At 52.3% G+C, this 23,405-nt stretch overlaps 7 protein-coding genes and 1 non-coding gene across 8 annotated transcripts; 4 read left to right on the top strand and 4 right to left on the bottom strand.

Annotated features, from left to right (window-relative positions):
* Window positions 1-356: 356 nt before the first annotated feature.
* On the bottom strand, window positions 357-1,707 carry J4E86_000979 (uncharacterized protein; the record flags this gene model as incomplete). Its single annotated transcript, XM_051441551.1, has 6 exons — window positions 357-698; window positions 757-886; window positions 937-1,002; window positions 1,051-1,242; window positions 1,292-1,463; window positions 1,521-1,707. The coding sequence occupies 6 exons, from the start codon at window positions 1,705-1,707 to the stop codon at window positions 357-359; spliced, it is 1,089 nt and encodes a 362-aa protein (XP_051307722.1).
* Window positions 1,708-4,054: 2,347 nt separating this feature from the next.
* On the bottom strand, window positions 4,055-4,921 carry J4E86_000978 (uncharacterized protein; the record flags this gene model as incomplete). The annotated part of the gene is made up of 1 exon (XM_051441550.1): window positions 4,055-4,921. The coding sequence occupies one exon, from the start codon at window positions 4,919-4,921 to the stop codon at window positions 4,055-4,057; it is 867 nt and encodes a 288-aa protein (XP_051307721.1).
* A 266-nt stretch (window positions 4,922-5,187) lies between these two features.
* J4E86_000977 lies at window positions 5,188-5,326 on the bottom strand. Its single transcript has one exon. It is a non-coding gene; the product is annotated as a tRNA-Gly (tRNA).
* Window positions 5,327-7,180: 1,854 nt separating this feature from the next.
* On the top strand, window positions 7,181-11,724 carry J4E86_000976 (uncharacterized protein; the record flags this gene model as incomplete). The annotated part of the gene is made up of 5 exons (XM_051441549.1): window positions 7,181-8,011; window positions 8,091-8,687; window positions 8,767-9,071; window positions 9,124-10,298; window positions 10,346-11,724. 5 exons carry the CDS (start codon window positions 7,181-7,183, stop codon window positions 11,722-11,724), a joined length of 4,287 nt encoding a protein of 1,428 aa, XP_051307720.1.
* Window positions 11,725-12,315: 591 nt separating this feature from the next.
* J4E86_000975 (uncharacterized protein) lies at window positions 12,316-13,617 on the top strand (the record flags this gene model as incomplete). The annotated part of the gene is made up of 1 exon (XM_051441548.1): window positions 12,316-13,617. The coding sequence occupies one exon, from the start codon at window positions 12,316-12,318 to the stop codon at window positions 13,615-13,617; it is 1,302 nt and encodes a 433-aa protein (XP_051307719.1).
* Window positions 13,618-14,250: 633 nt separating this feature from the next.
* Window positions 14,251-16,221, bottom strand: J4E86_000974 (uncharacterized protein; the record flags this gene model as incomplete). The annotated part of the gene is made up of 1 exon (XM_051441547.1): window positions 14,251-16,221. The coding sequence occupies one exon, from the start codon at window positions 16,219-16,221 to the stop codon at window positions 14,251-14,253; it is 1,971 nt and encodes a 656-aa protein (XP_051307718.1).
* Window positions 16,222-19,624: 3,403 nt separating this feature from the next.
* On the top strand, window positions 19,625-20,498 carry J4E86_000973 (uncharacterized protein; the record flags this gene model as incomplete). Its single annotated transcript, XM_051441546.1, has 2 exons — window positions 19,625-19,735; window positions 20,028-20,498. The coding sequence occupies 2 exons, from the start codon at window positions 19,625-19,627 to the stop codon at window positions 20,496-20,498; spliced, it is 582 nt and encodes a 193-aa protein (XP_051307717.1).
* A 1,066-nt stretch (window positions 20,499-21,564) lies between these two features.
* Window positions 21,565-23,398, top strand: J4E86_000972 (uncharacterized protein; the record flags this gene model as incomplete). The annotated part of the gene is made up of 3 exons (XM_051441545.1): window positions 21,565-21,639; window positions 21,922-22,895; window positions 22,951-23,398. The coding sequence occupies 3 exons, from the start codon at window positions 21,565-21,567 to the stop codon at window positions 23,396-23,398; spliced, it is 1,497 nt and encodes a 498-aa protein (XP_051307716.1).
* Between the last annotated feature and the right edge of the window lie 7 nt (window positions 23,399-23,405).

Here is a 23,405-nt window from a genome sequence, read left to right as displayed (position 1 = left end):
GCGTACGTTAACACATGTCCATGACTCGTTTCGGGACACCGTCGTGGCTGCTATTGCTGGGGTTGGCCTTATCTTGCAGGTCGTAATATCAGCGGCTCAAGTGGAATGATTTTGGCTGTCGTGGGCATTAAGTCGCCGTCAGCTGTAACGAGCAGTTCTAGGTGGAAGAAAACGTTGCGAGCTATGTGTGTCGTCTCTATTAAATATATAAAACCGCTGTTGATATCAGGAGCTTTTGCAGAAGTCGTGCATGACGTCTTCACCTCTCCGCGGAGTAAAGCTATATGCCGTAGAATAGCGCTAAACGGTACGCTGTCGCGATAGCCCAAGGGGCACGTATTTCGCCCTGACATGGTTCAAACCATGCTCTTACTTCCAGGACGACCATCTTGACTCCCTCCACGCGCCGAACATCTCCAATGTGAAGGCACTGGAGACAGCATTGGTTCCTTGAACAGCTCCGTTGTGCTCTCTTTGCTGCTTGTCTCGAAGTCTGTCATCGTCGTCTCGATATCCGTCATCTTATAGATCTCAAAGCCAGTCTTCTTCTTCTTGATCTTCTCCAATGTACCCGTATTCGATCGCGATCGGTTGGATTCTTTCGAGACGTAGCCGTCGGAAGAGTGCTGTGTCTTCCACGTCTCTGCTCTGAACAGGCTGTTGATGACGGGTGCGTTGACTGCAAAAATGGACACTATCTGTTCGAAGTTGTTAGATATCATCGCAATGCGGCATGTCAAAGGCAGTGAGACTTACAGCTTCGCGTTGTGCCCATACTGAGGACAGAGCGACCTCAACCGAAGAGCCGATAGATAGGATACAGCGAGCGATCGCCATCCCCATAACGAAGAGTCCGAGAGAGAGGAGAAAGATGACGCGAATTTTGCTGTGATACCGGTTAGCTTTGGCTTCTGTCCAGGTCGCGCGTGGACTTACCGCCAGAGGCTGATCTTCGCATCTTTCAACATCCACAAAGGTACGACCAGCAGCAAAGCATCTACACTTTCAATGCGTCAGCTTGCAACCACTGGATTCCATATTGATACTCACAAGACGTTTCCGACAGCGATCACGATGTTGATGACGATGCCAGCTGAACACTCCTTGCCTGGATCAGGAAGAATCTGCCAGTTTCTCTTCAAGGGCAAACAGTGTGTTGTCTGCGTGATGATGGCGGCGATACACGCAGCGACCGAGATACCCGCCACGGCCTGTACATAATAGTAGAGCCTGGTGCTTCTCCTGCGCCGACGAATGAGTATCAGTTGTTTGGAAGCAGATATGGACTTACGTCAAACGGAGGAACAGGATGATGAGAGATCCTTTCAGACTCCAGACTAGGAATATCAAGAAGTAGAAAGAGGCGAACATGCCCTTTGCGCCCTCTCGCATCGACTTCCGCATTGCAGGTGGAAGCGCTTCACGCTGCTCTTGTGACATGGCTATAGGCGCACCCATTACGTCTGGAGAAGTGTTAGTCGACTGATTCGATACCGAGGGACTTGCGGCAGTCAACTTACTGAGATACTCCACCATAACATAGATCAAAGTGAAAAAGATCCACGAGGTTAATGCGAAGGCGTCGTCCCAGTAGAAGCCTCTCCATCCCAATGTCTTCCATCTGGTGAAGAACCTCGCAGCGATGATGGCACTCCCAATCGCGTACTCGGTGCGACATTCGATGAGCGTCGCATTCGGGTCAGACATCTTAGTGGGTCGTTGCAAAAGAAAGTGGGCGAACTGGTGCGCTAGAAAACCTCTACTCGGTAGGTTGTGTTATATGAAGTGTGCATTCTTTGAGAAGATGGTGATTTAGGAGTAAGCACAGCATCTCTGCACAGTGCTTCACTCTCTCAATTCGGATAGGAAAGAGTCGATGAAAACTGGGGGAAGGATTTCTTAAGACAGGGATCGGGCCCCGAGGAGAGGCAAGACACATGATGAGATGGCACTCCTTTACCGAGCTTGAATCTGGTTCCTTGCATGTCGACGCAACCCTCTACTGGTGGAGGCGGCCGTCAGCAAGGCCTCAATCGAGCGTATCATGAGTTTCTCGCTTTTGCTGCCTGAATCGCTTGGGCACGCATAAGACGGCGAATAGTCATGAGCCATGGATGATAGCTCGCTCGGGCGGGAGATTACTGACTCGAGTGGCGTGAGGTATAGGCGGGAATAGGTGCGGCTCCCGTTGAGGCGCATGCCATCTTGATGTCTCTGCGCGAACGCGGACGAACCCTTCCACTGGTTCCTCGCTTGCGAATTTCAACGCTCATACTGATTGCTTCAGGGCTAGTCTCGCGTTGAGGAGCGGCCCCTCCCAGCATGTGCCGAAAGGCGGTGTCCTGAACCACGTTCTCTGTCCATGATTGCCCGTGTTCGGTTGCACATGCCGATGTGCGATGCATTCGCGATACATTCTGTGTTGGCAGTACCTAACAAGCGCATGAGTATTCCACAACCTTGCCGAAGGAACAGGTATTGTTAGAGCGATTCATGACAGGTCGCCACGACAACAATCGCCCACTCTTGCTGGCGCGGATATGCTGATGGAGAGTCGTGGGAGTGCAGGTGGTGTCCATAGCCCCGTGCAGCGCATTTAGCCAACCAATGGCAACTCAAATAGGACAAGGCATGTTTCGGCATTGCATCTTGGCCCCATATCCTACGTCGGCTGAGTCCGCGCCGAACGCTGGAGGAGCCATTCCGGAGAAATAACCTTGGAAGTCGCACTCCTGGATTCGATGATGTGTAACCAGCTGCAGGAACTTGAGAGCTGCAGCGGCTGCGCAATGAGGGTGAACGTGGGCCACAAGAGATGGCTCCCTCTTTACCTACTTGTATTAGAATGGAGTGTTGGGGTCAATGCCCCCTCTTCTTTACCCCACAAGCTTCCAATTCTTACAGGTGAATCATAGTCGATGGGTGTTGATAGCTCTGGCTCTCAAGCGGTACGTCAGTAGAGGTTTGCGCCTGCCTGCGCGCGTCCGGAGAACGCGCGAAGACGGATGCGGCTTAGCACGACGCGTGAACCCGAACATCGGATATCTAGACGCGTTCTCAACGATACAAGTTTTTAAGGTTCACATCGCGATCTGACCCATCTCGCGTAAGATATCAGTCATCATGACCATGCTTAGAAAACAAAGGAAGTTATCGTGTGTTGCAGACGATGACATTCTCAGACCATCAACCAGCCTAAAGGCGATATGGGCGCCCCAGCAGATGAATCTCTCAACTCTTACTAAGTCAAGCCGCGTACACTTCGTCGACGTAGCAAAATTGATATATCGAGCTTGCGCGTAGATGCCATATCACCTCAGCGCTCCCCTTCGATGTCCTCGTCCACTGGCACCTTCCTCTTCCTCTTCCCCTTCCCCTTCGCTTCATCCTCAGGCGGAAGGAGCTTGACCTCGAGAAGACAGCATCCCCTACCAGCTTCTTCGCTACACTTCTCGCACTTCCTAGTGTACCACATAGGCTCTCGGAGCTCGTTACCACTCGATATTACTCTAATTCTGCCCTCCTCGCTAGCTATTGTCTCGTTGGCGTGACGGCAGCTCTCGTTCGGACACCGCCAGACGTATATTTTGACGAGCGGAGCTATATGGGACTTGGCCTTGGTGGTTTGAGGCGTGTAGTGAGACATAGCGAGAGCGCTTGCAGCTTTCTGTATCAAGGCTGTGTGATAGTATATTCGTTCGGGGTGTAGAGATAGTGTGGCTTTGGAAATGCGATTTGGAAATGGGGCGATGATTCAACCACGTAAAGAAAAAGCTGGAATGCAAGTTGTGTGGGAGTTGGAATGCCCACAAAGAGTGGGCACGAGCCATTGTCATGCGCACAAAGACAATGCGATGAATGAAAGACAATCGACAGAACACCCTCCAGAACTCCAGACCGATCTAAGAGCCGCAATCGAGGCTGAGAAGATCTCATATTCTAAATAATTAGATAGCGAGCTAGTTAAATCTTACAAATATCGTTGAGTGCCGAAGCCATGACGAAGGACTGCGATAAAGCGCGGAACAATCGACAAAAATGCTTTGCCATCCTTCTAGAACCCATCTTTTGCCCATTCCATCGCAAGAGCAAGACGTTTCTTGAAGAAGTGAGCACCTACGGCCCCTGGAGCATCCCAATGAGTGGGTTCATCTTCAGCCTTACGCCCGCCCATCTTCATGCGAATGTCTTCCGCGTCCATGATCTCACCGAAAGGAACAATACGGAATTTTCGCGCCGGAAGTACGTTCTCGTACGCATTGAAACCACAGCAGCGCCTCCATTCGCGACACCAAGACTGCAAGAATGTCCCCATTCTGACAGACTCGGGTTTTATTCCCAGCTCTTTGAGAATATTCTCTACGGCGACGGCATTGCCACGAAGACCTCGTACTACTACGAGGCCGTACATGATAAGATCGCTTAGCGAGTTTTGTCCAAGATCGAGGTGCCATCTCACGGTCATGTGAGGATAGTTCTCGCAGGTAAGGGCGACGAGGTTTACATCATGGACGTGGTGACGTAGATCTGAGAGGCTGCCGTAGTCCCCAAAATGGTCTTGAGCCAACAGAACGATGCAACGGATTCGCTGTCTCCAACTTTCGCTGCACATGTCCAGGAAGCCTAGGAGCTGTACAGGGGGTGTTTTTGTCGTAAACTTGCCACGCCGTTCCGGGTGGTTCAGAAAGACAAGGTCGTTCAGCTGCCATTCGACTTTGAGTGTCTCCGAGCGAAGCTGCCAGCAGGTGTACTTGAGCTGATTGGCTTCCCGTGGTTGGCGCCAATCGGTACAGAAGTATGCCTTGTAGTCATCTTCGCGATGGAAAATGAGGCCGTCTGACTCGTGAAGGGCGTATGTGTAGATCCGATCGCGCAATTCGCGGGGCAGGCGAAGAAGAGGGCTGGCATTGCTAGACGCCATGGTGATAGGCTTATTGTAAAACTATTGGAAGCTATATCGCTTTTCAGTCCACCTGGTCCGTCCTACTAGAAAGAAAGTGCGGTTAACACAAACGAGGCGTAAAGCTGTGTACCTAGGTAGTGCAGACGAGCTTTTAGATCGCATTACTTGCAGCCTTAAACGCGCTCTCTGCAATGTGCTGGGTACAGCCCGCGGTGATTGAGATGAAACAAGAGCAAAAAAGATTGTGCTACACAGATGGATGGCAGCAAAAAGAAAGCGAGTGTTGCATCGGCCGGGAATCTGTCGTGTTGTTAGAACAATGGATCGAATGGAGTGGACGATCCAAACTTACCGAACCCGGGGCTAGCCGAAACTGTCCAAGATGGATGGCAACGGCTAATTTTACCACTAAACCACCGATGCTGATAATCAGAGTGAAGGATTGGTTCACGTGATTTGATGGAAGTTTGGCTCACAAAACATTATATGTCCTCGAACGTCCCACCATGCTGCCTGCATAGACAACGACAGATGGGATGAGTCTGTTCGTGGAGTAGAACGAGGGGTTGGTCAAATTTGCTCGCTTAAAAGCATGCTGCATGCAACTTTACTTTGACAAGGTTAGTGGCATCTTGACCTCCACTGTCTGCTCAGATATGGAGGCCGACGACAGTGTATAGCAGCATTCACAGAGACGACGGTGAACATCCCTTCTCTCAATTTCTGCGGTACCTTCCGGGAATTCCGCCAACCTTAGTATACCTAGGTACAATATGTGACCCCTCAGGCGTTTAGGTAGGTGCGCTTTATTTGGAGCTGTTCGAGTGCCCAATGCAAGGTATACGACAAGGTGTGTCAGCTGCTGGCGTTCCAGGGTGCGTGTATGCCATGGGCATATCCTGGGACGGGACGGCAGCCACCTTGGTGCACGCCGTCCGATCCCGACGATCGGGGTCGCATGCGATGACGTCCGCGCGCGCATCTGAGGGACGAAAAGTTGCTAACCGGTATCTAAGGATCCTTACTGTATACTAACCCTGTAACAATTCCCTCGTGAGTTACACTAGTCGTCTATTTGAATCTCAAGCGAAAGCATTGAAACGTGCACTGCTATCTGGTGAGTGAATTAATGCCAAGCACCTTGGCGCCATCTCGAATTCGGACGCCGCGGAACCCGCTCTCTGCCTCCAGACACATTCCGCACTTCCGCTCTGCATCGCCATCCATGGAACAGCAAAACGTCTTTACACGTAAGCGTTGCTGACTGTCGTCATCGGTATTCGGTCTTTTGCGCGCGAGCGGTGTCGTGCTTCGACAAATTCATGACGCATCGCTCGGTACTTGAGCGCACGCTGTAATCGGCCCTGATGGCGACCGGTACAACCTTTCGCCCGCATGTTCGTACAAGCAATGTACGGTACGTACGGTACTATGTACGACATGTACGAAAGTAAGGTTGTCGCGTCGAAACGCGTAGGATTTGTGATCAGGCAAAGCGGCAATCTGTTGAGTGTGGATACTGATTTCGCACAACAAGCCGGTCACTCGAAGGTACGAACAGCGAGCATTAAAAGCACATCGAAATTTTAGTGTGGCCCTCCACATGCCGATGGCTACTAATCTGTCTTTACGATTAGTTGAAACCTCGCGGAGAGCATGTCCGACACATTGAGGCCCTGGTGGAACCGTTTTCACGGGTTTGGGTCGCTCTTCGGTGCTTCAGGCGTTCGGCCGAGCCCGAATCGATCCTCAAACCATCCGCTAAGAAACGCTATCAGGACCAATTTCAGCTCCGCCCCGCTACAACAGCGCCCAGTACAGGAAGCAGGGACTTTGTCTCTAGTTGACCCTGAATCTAGCATCAGGGCAGTCTAGACTGCCGAATCTGCACTTGCTGCCTGGATAGCCTCTTGAACCAATCAAGATGACCGAATTTTGGCCGTATGCAGTCGTTCCGCAGCAGTCGGTGCCCGTGGCTTCCTGCCTCGTGTGAGCCCCTGCTTCGTCCGTTGAAGGAAGTAATGCACGCAATTGCGCCTGCGACGTCAGTAAGCTCGGAGTCGCTAATGTCGACGCCCGACTCTCCCTAGACTTTTCTAATCGATCAGGACCCACAGCAGTCCCCATAGGCTCATGTATATCACTACAACCCCAATATTCTTTTGAGTAGTACCTGCTTGAAGCTTTCACCTCTAATTCCGGGATCCGATCTTTAGTCGCTATCATCATATCTCAGAAAGACGAGAATCCTGGACGGACTGTTCGATCAACGCCAAAATGGAGGGCCGTAGGAGGAGCAGCGGTATGAACATACCTTCCGGCGCTGGTGAAGACATCATGCGAACACTATCCCGCACATTTTCCGGCAAATCAAGACAAGACGATAACATCCAACGAGAAGACGACAGTGCAGACAGCGATTCCGCCAAGACCAAGGTGGATGAATGGAGGCTGGCAAGCGATGTGAAGGATCTCCAGCAAAACGATCCAACCGATGGACGAAGACTTGGTGTTACATGGAGCGGGCTCACTGTCAAAGTGGTGCCTTCGGACGCACGTTTGCAGGAGAATGTGCTCAGCCAGTTCAACATTCCACAGCAGATCAAGGAGTCGCGACAAAAACCAGAACTGAAGACCATTCTCGACAACAGCTTCGGTAGCGTACAGCCAGGTGAGATGCTGCTGGTGCTGGGAAGGCCTGGATCTGGATGCACCACCCTACTGAAGATGCTCGCCAACAAGCGCAAGGGGTACGCACAAGTCGAAGGCGATGTGCACTTTGGCTCGATGGACGCCAAGGAAGCCAAAAAATACCGCGGCAACATCGTCATCAACACCGAAGAGGAGCTGTTCTTCCCTACGCTCACAGTAGGCAAGACAATGGACTTCGCTACAAGACTGAACATCCCACGTACTCTTCCGAGGGATTCCGCAACTCCCGAGGAGTATCGCCAGAAGTTCAAGTCATTCTTAATGGATTCTATGGGAATATCTCACACCGAGGACACCAAGGTCGGCGACGCCTTTGTCCGCGGTGTATCTGGCGGAGAGCGCAAACGAGTCTCTATTATCGAGACTTTGGCCAATCGCGCCAGCGTAGCCTGCTGGGTAAGTTCACCAACTTTTCATGAAGCTAGGGACGACAAGCTTCTTCGGATCCACAATGATGGACGCTGACATGACACAGGATAATTCCACGCGTGGTCTCGACGCAAGTACTGCTCTAGAGTACACTCGTGCTCTCAGATGTTTGACAGACGCGATGGGCATTGCTACAATCGTCACATTGTACCAGGCAGGCAACGGTATCTACGACCTTTTCGACAAAGTCCTCGTGCTCGACGAAGGCAAGCAAGTTTTCTACGGCACTCGCGAACAAGCTCGACCCTTCATGGAAGAGCAGGGCTTCGTATGCAGCGAGGGTGCGAACGTTGCCGACTTCCTCACTGGTGTGACAGTACCATCTGAGCGACAGATCAAATCCGGATTTGAAGGCTTCCCACGCAACAACATTGAGCTAGAGCAGGCCTACCAACGGTCTTCCATCAAGGCCGCCATGGAACAAGAACTGTCATATCCCACAAGTGACGCCGCGAAGTCGAACACCCAGTCCTTTGTCGAAGCTATGGCGATAGACAAGTCGAAGCATCTTCCAGCATCATCTCCCATGACAGTCTCGTTCTATAACCAGGTGAAAGCCTGTGTGGCTCGGCAATACCAGATCCTCTGGGGAGACAAAGCGACTTTCATCATCAAGCAAGGTTCTACACTCTTCCAGGCACTCGTAAGTCTCACCCTTCCTCTCCGAGCTACTATGCAGTGTCACGAGATGTGTTCGAATTGATTGCTGACTCCGCTTTTAGATCGCCGGTTCGCTCTTCTACAACGCCCCCGCGACCTCTTCTGGTCTGTTCGTCAAGGGAGGAGCTCTCTTCTTGGCTCTCCTCTTCAACGCATTGCTGGCCATGTCGGAGGTTACTGACAGCTTCTTCGGTCGCCCTATCCTCGCCAAACACAAGAACTTCGCTTTCTACAACCCGGCAGCTTTCTGTATCGCCCAGATCGCAGCCGATGTGCCGATTCTACTTTTCCAAGTCACTATGTTTATGGTAGTGCTGTATTGGATGGTGGCTTTGAAGGCTACAGCTGCTGCTTTCTTTACTGCATGGTAGGCGATGAAGCTTATCTTATACATGAGTCATACTAACACCCTTTGACAGGTTCGTCGTTTACGTCGTCACGTTCGTCATGACTGCCTTCTTCCGCATGGTCGGCGCCGCCTTCCCCAACTTCGACGCGGCTTCCAAGGTCTCGGGTTTCTCCATCACAGCTCTCATTCTCTACATCGGCTACCAGATCCCGAAGCCCGCGATGCATCCATGGTTCGTTTGGATCTACTGGATTGATCCTTTGAGCTATGGCTTCGAGTCTCTGATGGCGAACGAGTTCTCCGGTCAAGACATCCCTTGTGTCAACAACAACCTCATCCCGAACTTCCTCCCTCAATATCAGAACGGTGTCAACCAAGCTTGCGCAGGTGTTGGCGGAGCTAAGCCAGGCGCCACCTCGGTCAGCGGTGACGATTACCTGGAGAGTCTGTCTTACGCGAAGGGCCACATCTGGCGCAACGTCGGTATTCTGTTCGCCTGGTGGTTCCTCTTCGTGGGCCTCACAATCTTCTTCACACTCCGATGGGATGACTCGGCCAGCTCTGGAGGCGCTCTCCTGATCCCCCGTGAGAACAAGAAGAAGGTCCCACGCTCTATCACACCCGGCGATGAAGAAGCCCAGGCAAATGAGAAGAGCCCCAGAACCGACGGCGCTGACGAGAAGGCTACCGAGACTCAGGACCTGAGTGCCAACCTCATGCGCAACACCTCTGTCTTCACCTGGCGCAATCTATCTTACGTTGTCAAGACCCCATCTGGTGACCGCACGCTTCTGGACAATGTTCACGGCTACGTTAAACCAGGAATGCTGGGAGCTTTGATGGGCTCATCTGGTGCTGGCAAGACTACCCTCTTGGATGTATTGGCTCAGCGAAAGACTGATGGCACTATTCATGGAGAGATCCTTGTCGACGGTCGACCACTTCCTGTTTCATTCCAACGCTCTGCGGGTTACTGCGAGCAACTCGATGTCCACGAGCCTTTCGCGACCGTTCGGGAAGCACTCGAGTTTTCCGCTCTCCTTCGTCAAAGCCGCGATATCCCACGCGAGGAGAAGCTGGCTTACGTCGACACTATCATCGATCTGCTCGAGCTACACGACCTGGAACATACCTTGATTGGTCGTGTTGGAGCTGGTTTATCGGTTGAGCAGCGCAAGCGCGTCACTATTGGTGTCGAGCTTGTTTCCAAGCCTTCCATCTTGATCTTCCTCGATGAGCCCACCTGTAAGTATATGTTACCACCTATCAAGTACATCGCTAACACTATCTAGCTGGTTTGGACGGCCAAGCCGCTTTCAACACCGTTCGATTCCTTCGCAAGCTTGCCGACGTCGGCCAGGCCGTCTTGGTTACCATTCATCAACCGTCCGCTCTGCTCTTCGCCCAATTCGACACTCTTCTGCTTCTCGCAAAGGGCGGCAAGACCGTGTACTTCGGTGACATTGGAGACAACGCTTCTACCATCAAGGAATACTTTGAGCGATACGATGCTCCATGCCCCCCGGGTGCCAACCCAGCAGAACACATGATCGACGTGGTTACAGGTACACAGGGCAAAGATTGGCACCAAGTCTGGCTAGATTCGCCAGAAGCTGCACGCATGCACCAAGACCTCGACCATATCATTACCGACGCTGCTGGCAAAGAGCCCGGTACCACGGATGACGGTCATGAGTTCGCAACGAGCCTCTGGACACAAACCAAGATTGTCACCAACAGGGCCAACGTCAGCATGTACCGCAACGTCGACTACGTTAACAACAAGTTCGCCCTTCACATCGGTACCGCACTGTTGATTGGTTTCAGTTTCTGGAAGATTGGCAACACCGTTGCCGACCAACAGCTCATCCTCTTCTCTCTGTTCAACTACATCTTCGTCGCACCAGGTGTCATTGCGCAACTGCAGCCCCTCTTCATCGACCGTCGCGACATCTACGAAACACGTGAGAAGAAGTCGAAGATGTACTCTTGGATCGCCTTCGTCACCGGCCTTGTCGTCTCCGAGATTCCGTATCTCATCATCTGCGCCATTCTCTACTACGTCTGCTTCTACTACACTGCTGGTCTTCCGTCGGACTCCAACAAGGCAGGCGCCGTGTTCTTCGTCATGCTCATCTATCAGTTCATTTACACGGGTATCGGCCAGTTCGTTGCGGCGTACGCTCCGAACGCTGTATTTGCCTCGCTGGTCAACCCCCTCATCATTGGAGTCCTCGTCTCTTTCTGCGGTGTCCTTGTGCCCTATGCGCAGATCCAGGAATTTTGGCGCTACTGGATTTACTGGATGAACCCCTTCAACTACCTCATGGGGTCGTTGCTCGTCTTCACAGACTTTGACTGGGAGATCAAGTGCTCCGAGTCTGAGTTTGCAATGTTCGACCCTCCATCTGGCCAGACATGTTCCGAATACTTGACAGCGTGGATGGCTGGACCAGGCAGTCGCACGAACCTCGTCAACCCTGATGCTACTTCCGACTGCAGAGTCTGTCAATACACCAGAGGTAGCGACTACCTGTATACAGTCAACTTGAACGACTATTACTACGGATGGAGGGACGCGGCGATCTGTGTCATCTTCGCCATCTCGAGTTACGCGCTGGTGTATGTTCTCATGAAGCTGAGAACCAAGGCGAGTAAGAAGGCGGAGTAATTGGGCGCCTTTGTGTTCTTGCCGCTTGTTACTCAGGATAAATTGCCTCTTTTTCGCTAATGCATCGGCGTCCTTGGTCAACGTTTGGAGTCTGGGCTTTGTATTTCTCTTCCGTTCATCTCTAAAAGTTCTATCTTTAGACTACTTTAGACCTTCCCCAGACTTAGCATCTGATCCTAGAGCAGGACCAAGTTTGCTAGGTGTAATATATTGTAATTTCTTGCGAAAATGCGTTTCCTAAACCATGCGGCGTCCTTGAGCGGCTTCATTACTGCCAGTATCCATTCGTGGACGACTCAAACTAAGACTTGAGTATCGATCTTGCTACCCAATTCCAACTAAAGCTTTCAGAAGTGAAGGCAGGCCTACAAGCCCGTACAAAGAAGAATTCTAGTGGACTGGCGTTCTTAGTGGCTTTAATACACGTGCACCGCGATGACGCTAGTTAGTGAGTGAGTGAGACGCGCCCTCTCGCGCTCCACAGCTTCACCCACCGACAACCAACGCGACTTTGCCCAAACGCGTTTTTATAACGCGCTACGATACTCAATTATCATCGCACATTCCCTCAGAACCCATCGCGACACCGCAATGCCTCCGAAAGCACGTACGCCTCGCGGCAAGGCCGCCGCCGCGGTCGAAGAAGCGCCTGTCGCATTGCCAATGAAGCGAGGTCGCGCAGCCAAAGCTGATGTCGTCGATGCTGCCGACGTCGTCGCCGAGCCCCCGAAGAAGCGCAGTCGCCCTGCGAAAGCACAAGCTAAAGAGCCCGTCGAAGCCACGCCAGAGCCCAAGAAACGCGGTCGCCAGGCCAAGGTTGCGCCGGAGCCCGTCGTCAAAGAGGCAGCAGTAGTAGCAGTTAAGAAGAGCAGAGGAAGGCCCAAGAAGGACGCCGTCACTGTACAAGAAGAAGATGCGCCAGTCAAGAGTCGTGGACGCCCCAAGAAAGAGGCTGTTGCAGAGCAAGCTCCAGCTACACCCAAGCGTGGCCGTCCAGCGCGCGCTGCAGTCGACCTTCACCGCGTCGCTGGCTCCCCTCGCATCGGCAAGAGGTCCTCTCCTCGCAACACCAACAAGGTCAAGCCTGAGCCCGTCGCTTGCCGCCTCGATCCTCGCATGCGATCCAAATTGCGCACCCGACTCCCAGCCAAGAAGACCGAACCGGCACCTCAACCAGCTCCAAAGCCAACTTCTAGACGTGGACGTCCGCCCAAGGCCGCTGCCGCTGTCATTGTTCCAAAGCAAGTCACGAAGACGTCAAAGCCCCTCGTCCCTCGCAAGATGCGCGGCCACACCGTACGCCAAATCCCCGACCGATACATCGCGCAGATCGACCAATACCTCCACGATCTCATCGAAGCGGACGAGTCTCCTGCCGCAGAGGAGCAAGAGGACGGCGTAGTCGTTGAAGTTGAAGATGCCCAGGATGCGCTTGTGTCTTCAGAGCAAGATCGTGACCAATACCAAGAGGACAGCGATGGCGGTATCGGCATGAACGGTCAACAAGACCTCGTTGAAGACGACGAAGACATGCAGGCTGTTGCCGCGCTGCAGCAGCAGGAGAGAGAGGAGTACGCCGAAGACTCACCCGAGGAGGCCAACGACGACGAGTTCCCCGAAGAGCTCCCCGAGAACGACGAGCCTCAGTACCCAGAGGAGGGCGAGAACGACGAGAACATCGAGCCGATACACGAGGAGGTTGAGATGAGCATGCACGACATCGAGATGGAGGCTGACGCGGATGGCAACACCCTTCTCACTACCATCGACACCGACATTGTGGTCCGCGACGATAGCCCTCCCCTAGATGTTGAAGACGATGTTGAACAGGAGGATGGTCTTCTCAACCCGACTCCCCCCAGGCCTTCCGCGGCTGCTGCTATCTTTAGCTAGACGACTTGTGTCTGGCTGGAGGGTTCATATCTGCTTTCGTTCTGGTTATGCATTGCTGAGCAAGCGAAGTAGCATCTTCATTCTGATATCACGTAGCTCCTGTATAAAGCTTTTCATTACTTGCAGGGTATCGGGTCGATGGGGCAAGCGACATATTTACGGCCAGCCCGCTCGTCATCCTGACCACAGGGTTCGCGTTTGCGTCGCGAGACGTCTATAGCGGCCTTCTGCTACACATAAACACACATTACCAACGAATCCTTCTTGCCTGTCACAATAGTTGCTAATGACTTGAACAGGTTGTGCATCACACAGTGACAGATAAGCACACTACAGTTGGTTTCATCATCACGTCAACGTGAACATGGCGAAAACATCTTCTTCACGACTTCGAAACAACGTGAAATAACTCGGAAACCTTTACAATTACACCTTGGCTATCGCACTATCCTACCACCCATAACAGCTTTTAACTTTTAACACCGCACAACTCCTCAACAGCTCAATTTCGTCTCCGCCGTGCCCGGCCTACTCGGTCTACTCGTCTCAAACACGCCCCTCCGTCTCCTCACCTCCTCACCCATCATGCGCCAATCCGTCCAGCAATGAAATCCCAATCGGTCGACATCGTAACTAATGCGCGAAGATAGAATTCCCCTCGCCATGCTCATGGCCATGGCTGTGTCCGTGGCTGTGACCACCGCCAGAGGCGCTGTGGTTGTGCACGGTAGTACCGCTGGATACTACCCTGGAAATCTTAGAGCCGCCACGGGCTGCGCCGCCGCTGCTGGCGTGGTAGACGCTGCTAGCAGACTCTTCGAAACGCTCCATCTCGCGGCACTTCTCCTCGTACTTGGCCATGTACTCGTCGCGCTCGCGGTCGGCGGCGTGACGCGCGGAGATGGCGCGTTCCTTCTGTTCGCGGGCCTCGTTGAGCAGGGTGCGGAGTGAGGTTATCTCGAACTCGAATTCAGCGGATGAGTCGTCGTAGGTAGAGATGGTCTCAGTGATCTCCTCGTACTTGTGCTTCCAGGCGTTGAGGTCGGAGTGCGCGCGGTCGCGAGCGTACTTCAGGTTGGTGATCTCGGTTTGAAAGATTACGAGCTTCTCCTGAAGGCTGCTGATCTCGCCGGTGAGGTGGCCGTGCTTGCCGCGTGAGTCTTCGCCCTCACGGTAGAGCACCTTGTTGCGCTCGGTCAGAGTGTGGATCTCTGACTTGATCTCGGTGATCGTCAGCTCTGCGCGGCGGAGCGAGTCTTCCAAGATGTTGATGCGGCGGTGGCCGTCTTCCACCTTGCGGTGCTCGTCGTGGAGGTCTTGCTTGACCTGGTCGCGCTCAATGACAACGAGACGGTGGTCCTCGCGAGAGCGGTCGATGGCGTCTCGGAGCTCTGTGCGCTCGAGCTCGACGTCCCTCAACTTCTCCTTGACGGAAACGACCTCACGCTTGATGTGCTCGTACTTGAGAGAGAACTCGTTAGCACGGGCGTCAGCCTCCTCCCAACCTTGAGCCTTAGCCTTCACCTCACGGCGGAGGTTGTCAATGGTCAGAGCATGGTCATCACGCTCCGTCTCAATGATGCGGACAGTCTCCTTGAGCTTGTGAAGCTCACGCTGCACACGGTCGTGTCGCTCAGTGAGCTCGGTGTACTCGCGAGTAGTCTCGTCAACGCGAGATTTCGCGCGCTTCAACTCTTCGTGAAGACGATCCTTCTCGTGGAGGTGTTCGTCCCGCTCAAGCTCGAACATCTTGATACGGTCGGTAAGAGTGAGGACCTCCTTGCGAGTAGACTCAAACTTGGAAGTAGTCTCGTTGTACTTGCTCTTGAGCTCAGTGTGCTCACGAAGAAGTGTCCTGAGCTCATTGTGGTGCTTGTCTGAGTCGAATCGAGCGGAATCGCGTTCGCCTTCACAGATCTTCAGCCTGGAGTACGCAGCCTCTAGCTCCGACCTGGTCCTCTCGTGATCACCGTGAGTGAGCGTGATGGAGCTTTGAAGTTCGTGTAGCTCATGTCGGGTGTTCTCCAGGTCGCGGTCGCGATCGGCAAGCTTCTTCTTGTGGTCGGTCACTTGAGTAAGGGCAGCGTTAAGCTCAAGAACGAGCTTCTCTACCTGCCTCTTCCTCTCGCCGTGTTCATGACCATAATGTGAGTGTTCAGCTTCTTTACGCTGAATCTCTTCTGTCACCTCCTCGACGGTAATGAGAAGCTCATCCCTCTCACGGGAGAGACTGTCTCGCTCAGCCATGATACGAGACCATGACTCTTTGAGCGAAGAAGCCTCTCGGGAGGCGGTCGACATGAGGTCCATCAAGGCGAAGAATTTGCCCTCAGCTTGTGATGTGAGCTCTGTAGACATCTTGCTTCGATGTGACTGGAGGAAGCTGCTTGCTCGACGAGAGGATGAGCTGGTCTGACGAGTTGTTCGACGTGTCAGTGATGAGCTGTGGCCGCCACCATTTGCTTGACTGGCGAATGAGAAAGATCGGTTGCCTGTGGGGGAGGAAGGCTCAGAAAAGACATCGCGAAGTCCACTGGCCTTGAGCTTCATGATAGTGAGCCTCTCTGGCGAGATATCGGCGGTGGTATCGAATGTGTCTGTCATTGTGATGATGTGAGGTATTGAGAGAAATGTGAAGATGTTTGAGATGTATATGCTATGAGGGTGAGCGGAAAGTGGTACTTATGCTGTCAGTGCCGTCAACCAGCATCCTGCCCCACGTACCATGGTAGCGTATCACAAGCGGCACATCAATACTGCCATCGGTATAGTCAGCTCCTCGCATTAACGAGCTGGTCGTGGCTTGCAGCTTGGAGGTATATTCCCACGTATGACGCAACGTTCTCAGAGCATTTGGCAAACTGGAGGAGCTATCCCAGCTGCCGTTCGATACGCTGCACTGTTACTGGAAAGGCACATGCAGCAACTTGGAACCATGCATGAGATAAGTGGGACCTCTTCATCAAGTGTCGGCGACTCAAGAGGTGGAGGTAACCATCGTAGCATTCAGCTTGAATGAGCACCGCCTAGGAGATCAGACCCGGCATTGCCATATGCAATGACGATCCTTCGTAGCGCACGTCGATGAGAGGGATTTTGGCCTTGCCGCTCTCGCTTGTCGGGGCATTGGACTGCATGATGGATCGGCTTACGACTGGATGATGTGATGCCAGGCGCGGGTAGATCACCAGGGCTGGGTATCTCGATGCTGCAGATCGCAGATCATATATGGGGGCGGGCCGCGCTATAGCATCCTCGCCGAGTCGACAGCGCCATCGCTTGACCTCGCTTGCTTCTTTCGGCCGCTACATAACGCCAAAGCTTTCGATAGTCCTAAACGGGATTCCGTCTTGCAACGCGAGGGAAGAACCGTGAGCCAATGACATTCTCTGGCCCGCGGGACCGGACCGCGATCAGGCAATCGGAAACGTCGGCCATGACCGAGCAAGTGGATGACGATAGCCATTGGAGGGGAAGCTACACCGGTGTACGCCTGGCCATTACCAGTGTAGTGTATCTGTGAGCGATGATCGAAGAGCCGGTGGTTGTAAGACGTAGCTCCAGATCGTGCGGCGGCTCAAGCTATGGTTGACGCTAACACATGACCCCGCCTTGTCGATGAAGAAGCAACGAAGGAGCGGAGGAGTTCGCATCGCCAAACCTCCGTCGAGTCTGGAATAAAGACACAACAAACCTATCGATTCCAGAAACGTTGGTAGGAGATGTCCAAGTATCAGCACGAGCTTCAGCCGTGCTTCATGCATTTTCCTAATGCGGGTCTCGGTTCTGCACATCGTACCCGCACTTGCAGCGACGTCACAGCTAGAAGAGAATTCGGGAAAGAGCGATCAAACCCCGACTGAACGCATCGATGGAGGTGTCCGGTAGTCTGTACTCATGATGCATATCCTTTCCCACACATCTTGCGTTTTGGCTAGCGCGACACGGCCCTTCAGCTTCATGTGATCCGCATGCATACTCTTCAACGGCAACACCGATGGTCTTTCATAGACATCCACGGACCGGGCAAACGCACGACGAGTTTACATTCCAACATTTTTCGTTTCTGCCCAGACGCAATTCATTGCCAACGCGTCTCACAATGATGTGGTATCAAACACAACTTGTGTCTTTTAGAACAGACGTCTCTTGGATAAAATGATTCGGCTCATCGCAACGTCTTTCTCACAATAGCAACAGACATGACGGGGCCCGTCATGTCTAATTTCCTGTCGCGAAGGCAAGTCATCGATCAAGAGAGGTGAGCCAGTACTAGCATATCCCACTTAGCTGAGTTGCCGCGGCCTTGATAAGTCCTTTGCAACGGATGGTCTTACTGTGTACGGCATCCGATCACCATATCATGAATTGAAGAAGTGATTACATCCAGGAGTCTTTGCGCAGTGAACTTAACATAGAGACGTGGCGTATACTACCCTGCGTTACCGCTACCCAAACTTGAAACGATGTCTTCTTTGAAGATCGAGTTCATAAGAGCCGGGGAGGGTAAGCCCAGACGAAACGAAGACTGACGTCTTTGTTCGAGCATCTAAATCCAGATCTCACTAGACACCTTTTGGGCTTGTTCTTGGTAAGGAGCCATACTTGAAAGAAGTCTGCGAACGGCGCTCGTATCGCAGATATGATAAATGTGTCCAAAGGTAAGTCGAATGTGGTGCGTCAAGAGCGACACTTCATTCTTTACGTTTCCGAGACCATCCCTCTCTCTTTGCACTCACCTACCTTCCCGATACACACGCCGTCATGAAACTATCCCTCACCCCCATCTTCGCGCTTTCACTCCTCACCACATCCATCGATGCTTACGAATTCAAAACCGGATCAGGAGTTTGTGCCAAGCGTTATGAAAAATGCACAGAACCATGGGTTTACCTTTGCGAATGTAACTCGGGCTGGATTGTAAGTCTTCCATATCTTATACGAGGTTGCGCACGCGCTTATTGTTATCAATACAGGTGCAGTGTAGTGGTGGCGGGACCCGCTTCGATCCAACCCCTGTGAAATGGATGCCTCTTCTTGACTGTCCAAAGCCGGACAAGAAGGGAGGGCTGCAATGTGTTTCTGGGATGTGCACTAAATGGCGGCCTGACCTGCTATCGATTTAGAGCTGTTCTGATGTTGTTGGTGGACAAATGCCGGTGGGATGTGGGTGTATTTGCGAACTCAAACAGTAATTGTTTCGCTCTTACAATGTTGCAGCTTGATGGAACTCGACTTGTTTTGTGTGTTCGCAATCGTCCTATCGACGTTGTTTCGTTGCCTTGCGTCTAGTAAATAACGGAACATCTGATGCCGCTGTGAAGGCTCGATTTATTGAAGGCATACGGTACCAGATAGATGGGGCTATGGAGCAGATTACGCCGTTCATATAAATTAACGATGTTGTCAGGGCAGGACGCTGACACATGTAAGTTGGCATGATGCCCAGGTGTTGTTGGGCCAAGTCTGATCCCCACGATCACTTGGACTGGGCTGTCCACAGGTCAGCCCTCCCGGAGTACGCGAGGATGAATGATGGGCGTGCTACCACGAGGACTTTAAATCCAGACAACCTTGGAAGGCTCAGCCTGATCTAAATCGTGTTCGACACGCGTGACGAAGGAGCAGTATGGACATTGATCATCGCGTCGGTGGCGTTCGGCTTGAGTTCGGCCTTGAGACCCGTGGACGGCCCCGCAACTAACGAGTCTTGGGCTGTTTCATTTCCGCCCTTTCCGCGAGCCGCAAAACCCGGCGCACCTCTCAAAGCTATCATGCTCATCAAGTCTTTGGAACCCAGGCTGCCCAACATCCGATAAAGGAACGCGTTCAATTCGCTTCGATACACGATTCACGACGGTGAGGCCCGCAGGTGTTAATCGAAGCACACGTTCAACTGCGGGAGCGTCCATTCCACGATACGTAGGGATTCGACCCGACTTGTTGTCATCTGTTTGTCCAACTGCACTTTTGCAATCACGCACGCCGAGGATACCACAATCCGATCATGTCGCTGACGGCAGAGCTCCTACGCCTGTCACCCTGTTCCGAGAACGAGTCCATTTGTTGCGAAGAGGAGTCCGATTGGGACAAAGAGAAAGCCAAACTGCAAGGCCGAGTCCGTCGTGTTAATCTAGACGAAGTGCCCATCTCTAGGTAAGTTGGAACGACCGGGTAGCATGCATGGCCTCCGAACACTGTCGCTCACATCTTGATCAGTGACATCATGAGGTCGTTAAAACTTCATACAGGATGGTTACAAAGTCTTCAGATCGCCAATAGTGCAGCCAATATCTCAGACAATGATATCCTTGATTTGGTATCACGTAACAATGGGCTACGTGAAATTTTCCTAATAAACAAAAATCTAACTGACAATTCAGTCCATCATATCCTTGGATATTGTCCAGACATCGTATCCATTTCAATTGGTAGTGGCCGTGCTGGCGGAGATGGCGGAGGCTGAGCTTGAGGCGGAGGAGGCGGAGGAGGAGGCAGAAAAGATCCCTGAAGAACCAGAGAGTCGTAGAAAGCGGACTCTGGACCCGGCCTCTCCATCATCACCACGGTCAGCTCGAAAGGTTGCAAAACGCGAAGTTTCCGATCTCCGTCACGAAGAAGATGCAAAGCAGGCCGACATGACGAGTAGCACAAACGTCAATGAAGCGTCAGCAAGTATGGAAAACACCTCTGTGAACGCCAACGCAGGCAGCAGTTCTGAAAGAAGCGCCTTGACTAAGAACGTCATCAAAGAAGAACCTTTGGACGAGGATGGCTTCGAAGTGAACTATGAGGCAGCCGAAACCCATGGAGGAGATGCCTTGGATGAAGAGGAGGATGCTATGATGAGGACTGTAATCAAGAGAGACGATAGTGTATGACCAAAGCCGATTTCAATTAAGAGATATATTCAGAGTGTTTCAGGTGGCTTTCACTTCAATATCGAGAGCGCGCAAGCGTTCCGACAATTGAGACCAAATTGGGTGATGGCGCCCTGGAAGCGCTGGTATGACATCATCGTTTTGTAGCCTGGACTTATCCAGCAGGCTCTATCATCAACTCTGTACGACCTCGGGAGCGAGCAGACTTCTCTTATTCCACATTAAACGCTAATGACACTGTCTCTCTCGTGTTCCAAGAGCACGATCTGTGCAGACGCTTTTCGGTTTCAGACGTGGCCAGGCGACCTCGGGACCCACACTAGTTACCGGTACCCCACACCCAACGAGTCCGGCTTTTTCGGGAAGGTTCGCTCCTGCAGGCTGAGGAACCTTGAGATGCCCACGGTCACCAAGTCGCTCGACGCCAACCACTGATAAAAAACGGCGCGGGTTTGCATCTCAGTGGATTGACTTTTTAATTCGCACGCAATAAGTAATACACTTGGACCCATTCACCGAACTGGCATCTTCCGCACCACACGTTCAAAGCTACGCACTTGCCAACATCGAGCGATGTCGTTAGCAGCAGCAGCAGCAGCTCGCTGGTTGATGGAGACAGTGCCTGAGGAACAGCGCATAACATGTCGTAGCTCGAAAGACTGGGATTAGGGAAGAGAAAAGAAGAAACTGCTGCGGGGTTCAGTGCAAGACATCCGTATAGTATGCAACTTCCACCTATCGTGGTATGTTCAGACGACAAACTCTATAGCCTGAAGTCACGACTCACAACCCCATCACTGCGTTCAAGAGTTCGCTAAAGCTTCATACCGGCGAATTACAGCGCCTTTGGTTGTATGACGTGCGAGGCACTCTTTCGGATAGAGACGTGCGCGCGGTTGTTACACGGAATCCCTGGCTACGCGACATCGACTTATATGCACCGAAACTGACCGATAAGTCAGTTATCGCCATCCTCAAACATTGTCCACGCGTCACAGCTATTCGAATCAACGGCTTGCCTAGAACCACCGGACGGGTCAAAGGCCATTTCGTTTCGTTCATGAACATGCGGGAAAATCAGCACAAATGGGGGATGTTGAAGAAGTTACGGCTGAACTACCAACCGGTTGTAGAGGCACAGGTGAGAAGCGTCTCCAAGAGAAGACCAGACATAGTCATTTCGCAGAGCATTAGGGTTCCTTCCGCTGTGAAAGAGTCGCTGTCAAATGCTGGTATCGATATACCCGTCCCGGCAATGACTGAGTGGCGCAGAGGGCATGTTGAGGGTATAGATTGGGTGGCATTAGTGCGCAGAGAGCAAACGAGGCTGGACGATTTGGAACAGCTTGCGACACAAGTTCAAGAGGAACGGGAGCGGCAGAGGGCATACGAGCAAGAACAGCTTGCGACATAAGCTCGAGAGGAACGGAAGCGACAGAGGGCATACGAGCAAGAACAGCAGAGGGAAATCTCAAAGCTACTTGCTGAGATACGAGCCCAGGCACAACAAGAGCGAGCCATCGCTAGATCGCACGTCGATTCTGCGGAAAGTGATGCAGAAGATTCTGGATCAGAAGAGGACTGTTCAGAGGAAGCAGAATCTGGCGATGATAATCAGGAGGATCATGATGCTAGACGTTTAGGAGGTTATGGAAACACTTCAGAGGAAGAGGGAGACTCAGAAGCCGATGAACTTGAGGAAGAGGAAGACACCTTGGTAGAGGAAGATGAAGAAGCAGACGAGCTCGAAGAAGCTACTGAAGAAGAGCGCTCGGATGGAGAAGATTGTTCCCCAGAAGAGACCGACGGGGAAGAGGAAGAGGAGGACGAGGACGAGGACGAGGACGAGGAGGACGATGAAACATATCAAAACGAAGAAGACGCGCGTCCCTCGATCAAGGCCGAAAGAACTGCACAGATTGCAGACCAAGGGATCCCCAGTACACAATCCAGATATTGGGTCCCCAGGGGGCGGAACACGGGAGCAACGATAAAACAAGAAAGTCGCCTTAGTGTGGCGAGGGCTCTACCAAGAGAACCGACATCGATATCTGCCGATGAGGATGATGACATGCGCATCGCAAATGGAACTCATTTTCAAGACGAATGGCAACTGAACGACCGCATGGAGACGGATTCTAAAGATGAGCTATTCGACCGGATCAAAAGCGAAAGTAGAATACGTGCACAAGATGCCGCACGCTTCGAGAACGACATCGAACGCTCTAATGTTGTCAAATCGTATTATCCATGCAATCCCCGTCCACCCATCGCGTTTGCGGATTCCGTCACACTCAGATTTGTCAGTCCTGAGGATTGGGAGCGACGATGGCAGAGGGCGCAGCGTCGCACGGGCATACGCATGGTCATTTTCGAACCAAGCTTTGCTGTCACTGTGTAAGTTGTCTTCGTCTGTCATTGCATCTATCAGTAGCATACTGATCCCAAACAGCACCGACATCAATATGCTAGCTTGGTCACCAGCAGCATTTAGTTCATCCATTCTCGCGATCCGCGTGGGCAACAGTGCCCTGCTAGACGACCAGTCTATTACCAACCTCGCCGCGAACATGGCGCAGTTAACACGGGTGCAAATCGATTTGGCTCCAGATATTGGTGACCAATCCATCATGAGTCTTATTGAGTTCTGTCCGGCCATTGAATACATTGAAGTATGTGGGGATGTACTCACGAGACGATCTGGTGGTGTGACTTTGCGTAACCTCGACGCAATATTGATTGCAAATGAAAATAAGGCCCAACGTCTTCGTAATTTGGTGCTCGTAGATCAGCTGGTGGAAGACAAGAGAGTGGAAGCCTGCGAAAAACTGCGAGCAAATTTGAAGATTGTACGTGGACATCAGACACGAGAGGAGATTATACCGAGAAGCAGGGCTTAGCGCGCGG

Source organism: Alternaria arbusti (assembly GCF_024043155.1).
Source record: "Alternaria arbusti strain BMP 1465 chromosome Unknown scaffold_1, whole genome shotgun sequence".
NCBI lineage: Eukaryota > Fungi > Ascomycota > Dothideomycetes > Pleosporales > Pleosporaceae > Alternaria > Alternaria arbusti.
This window is presented reverse-complemented; position numbering and strand designations above follow the sequence as displayed.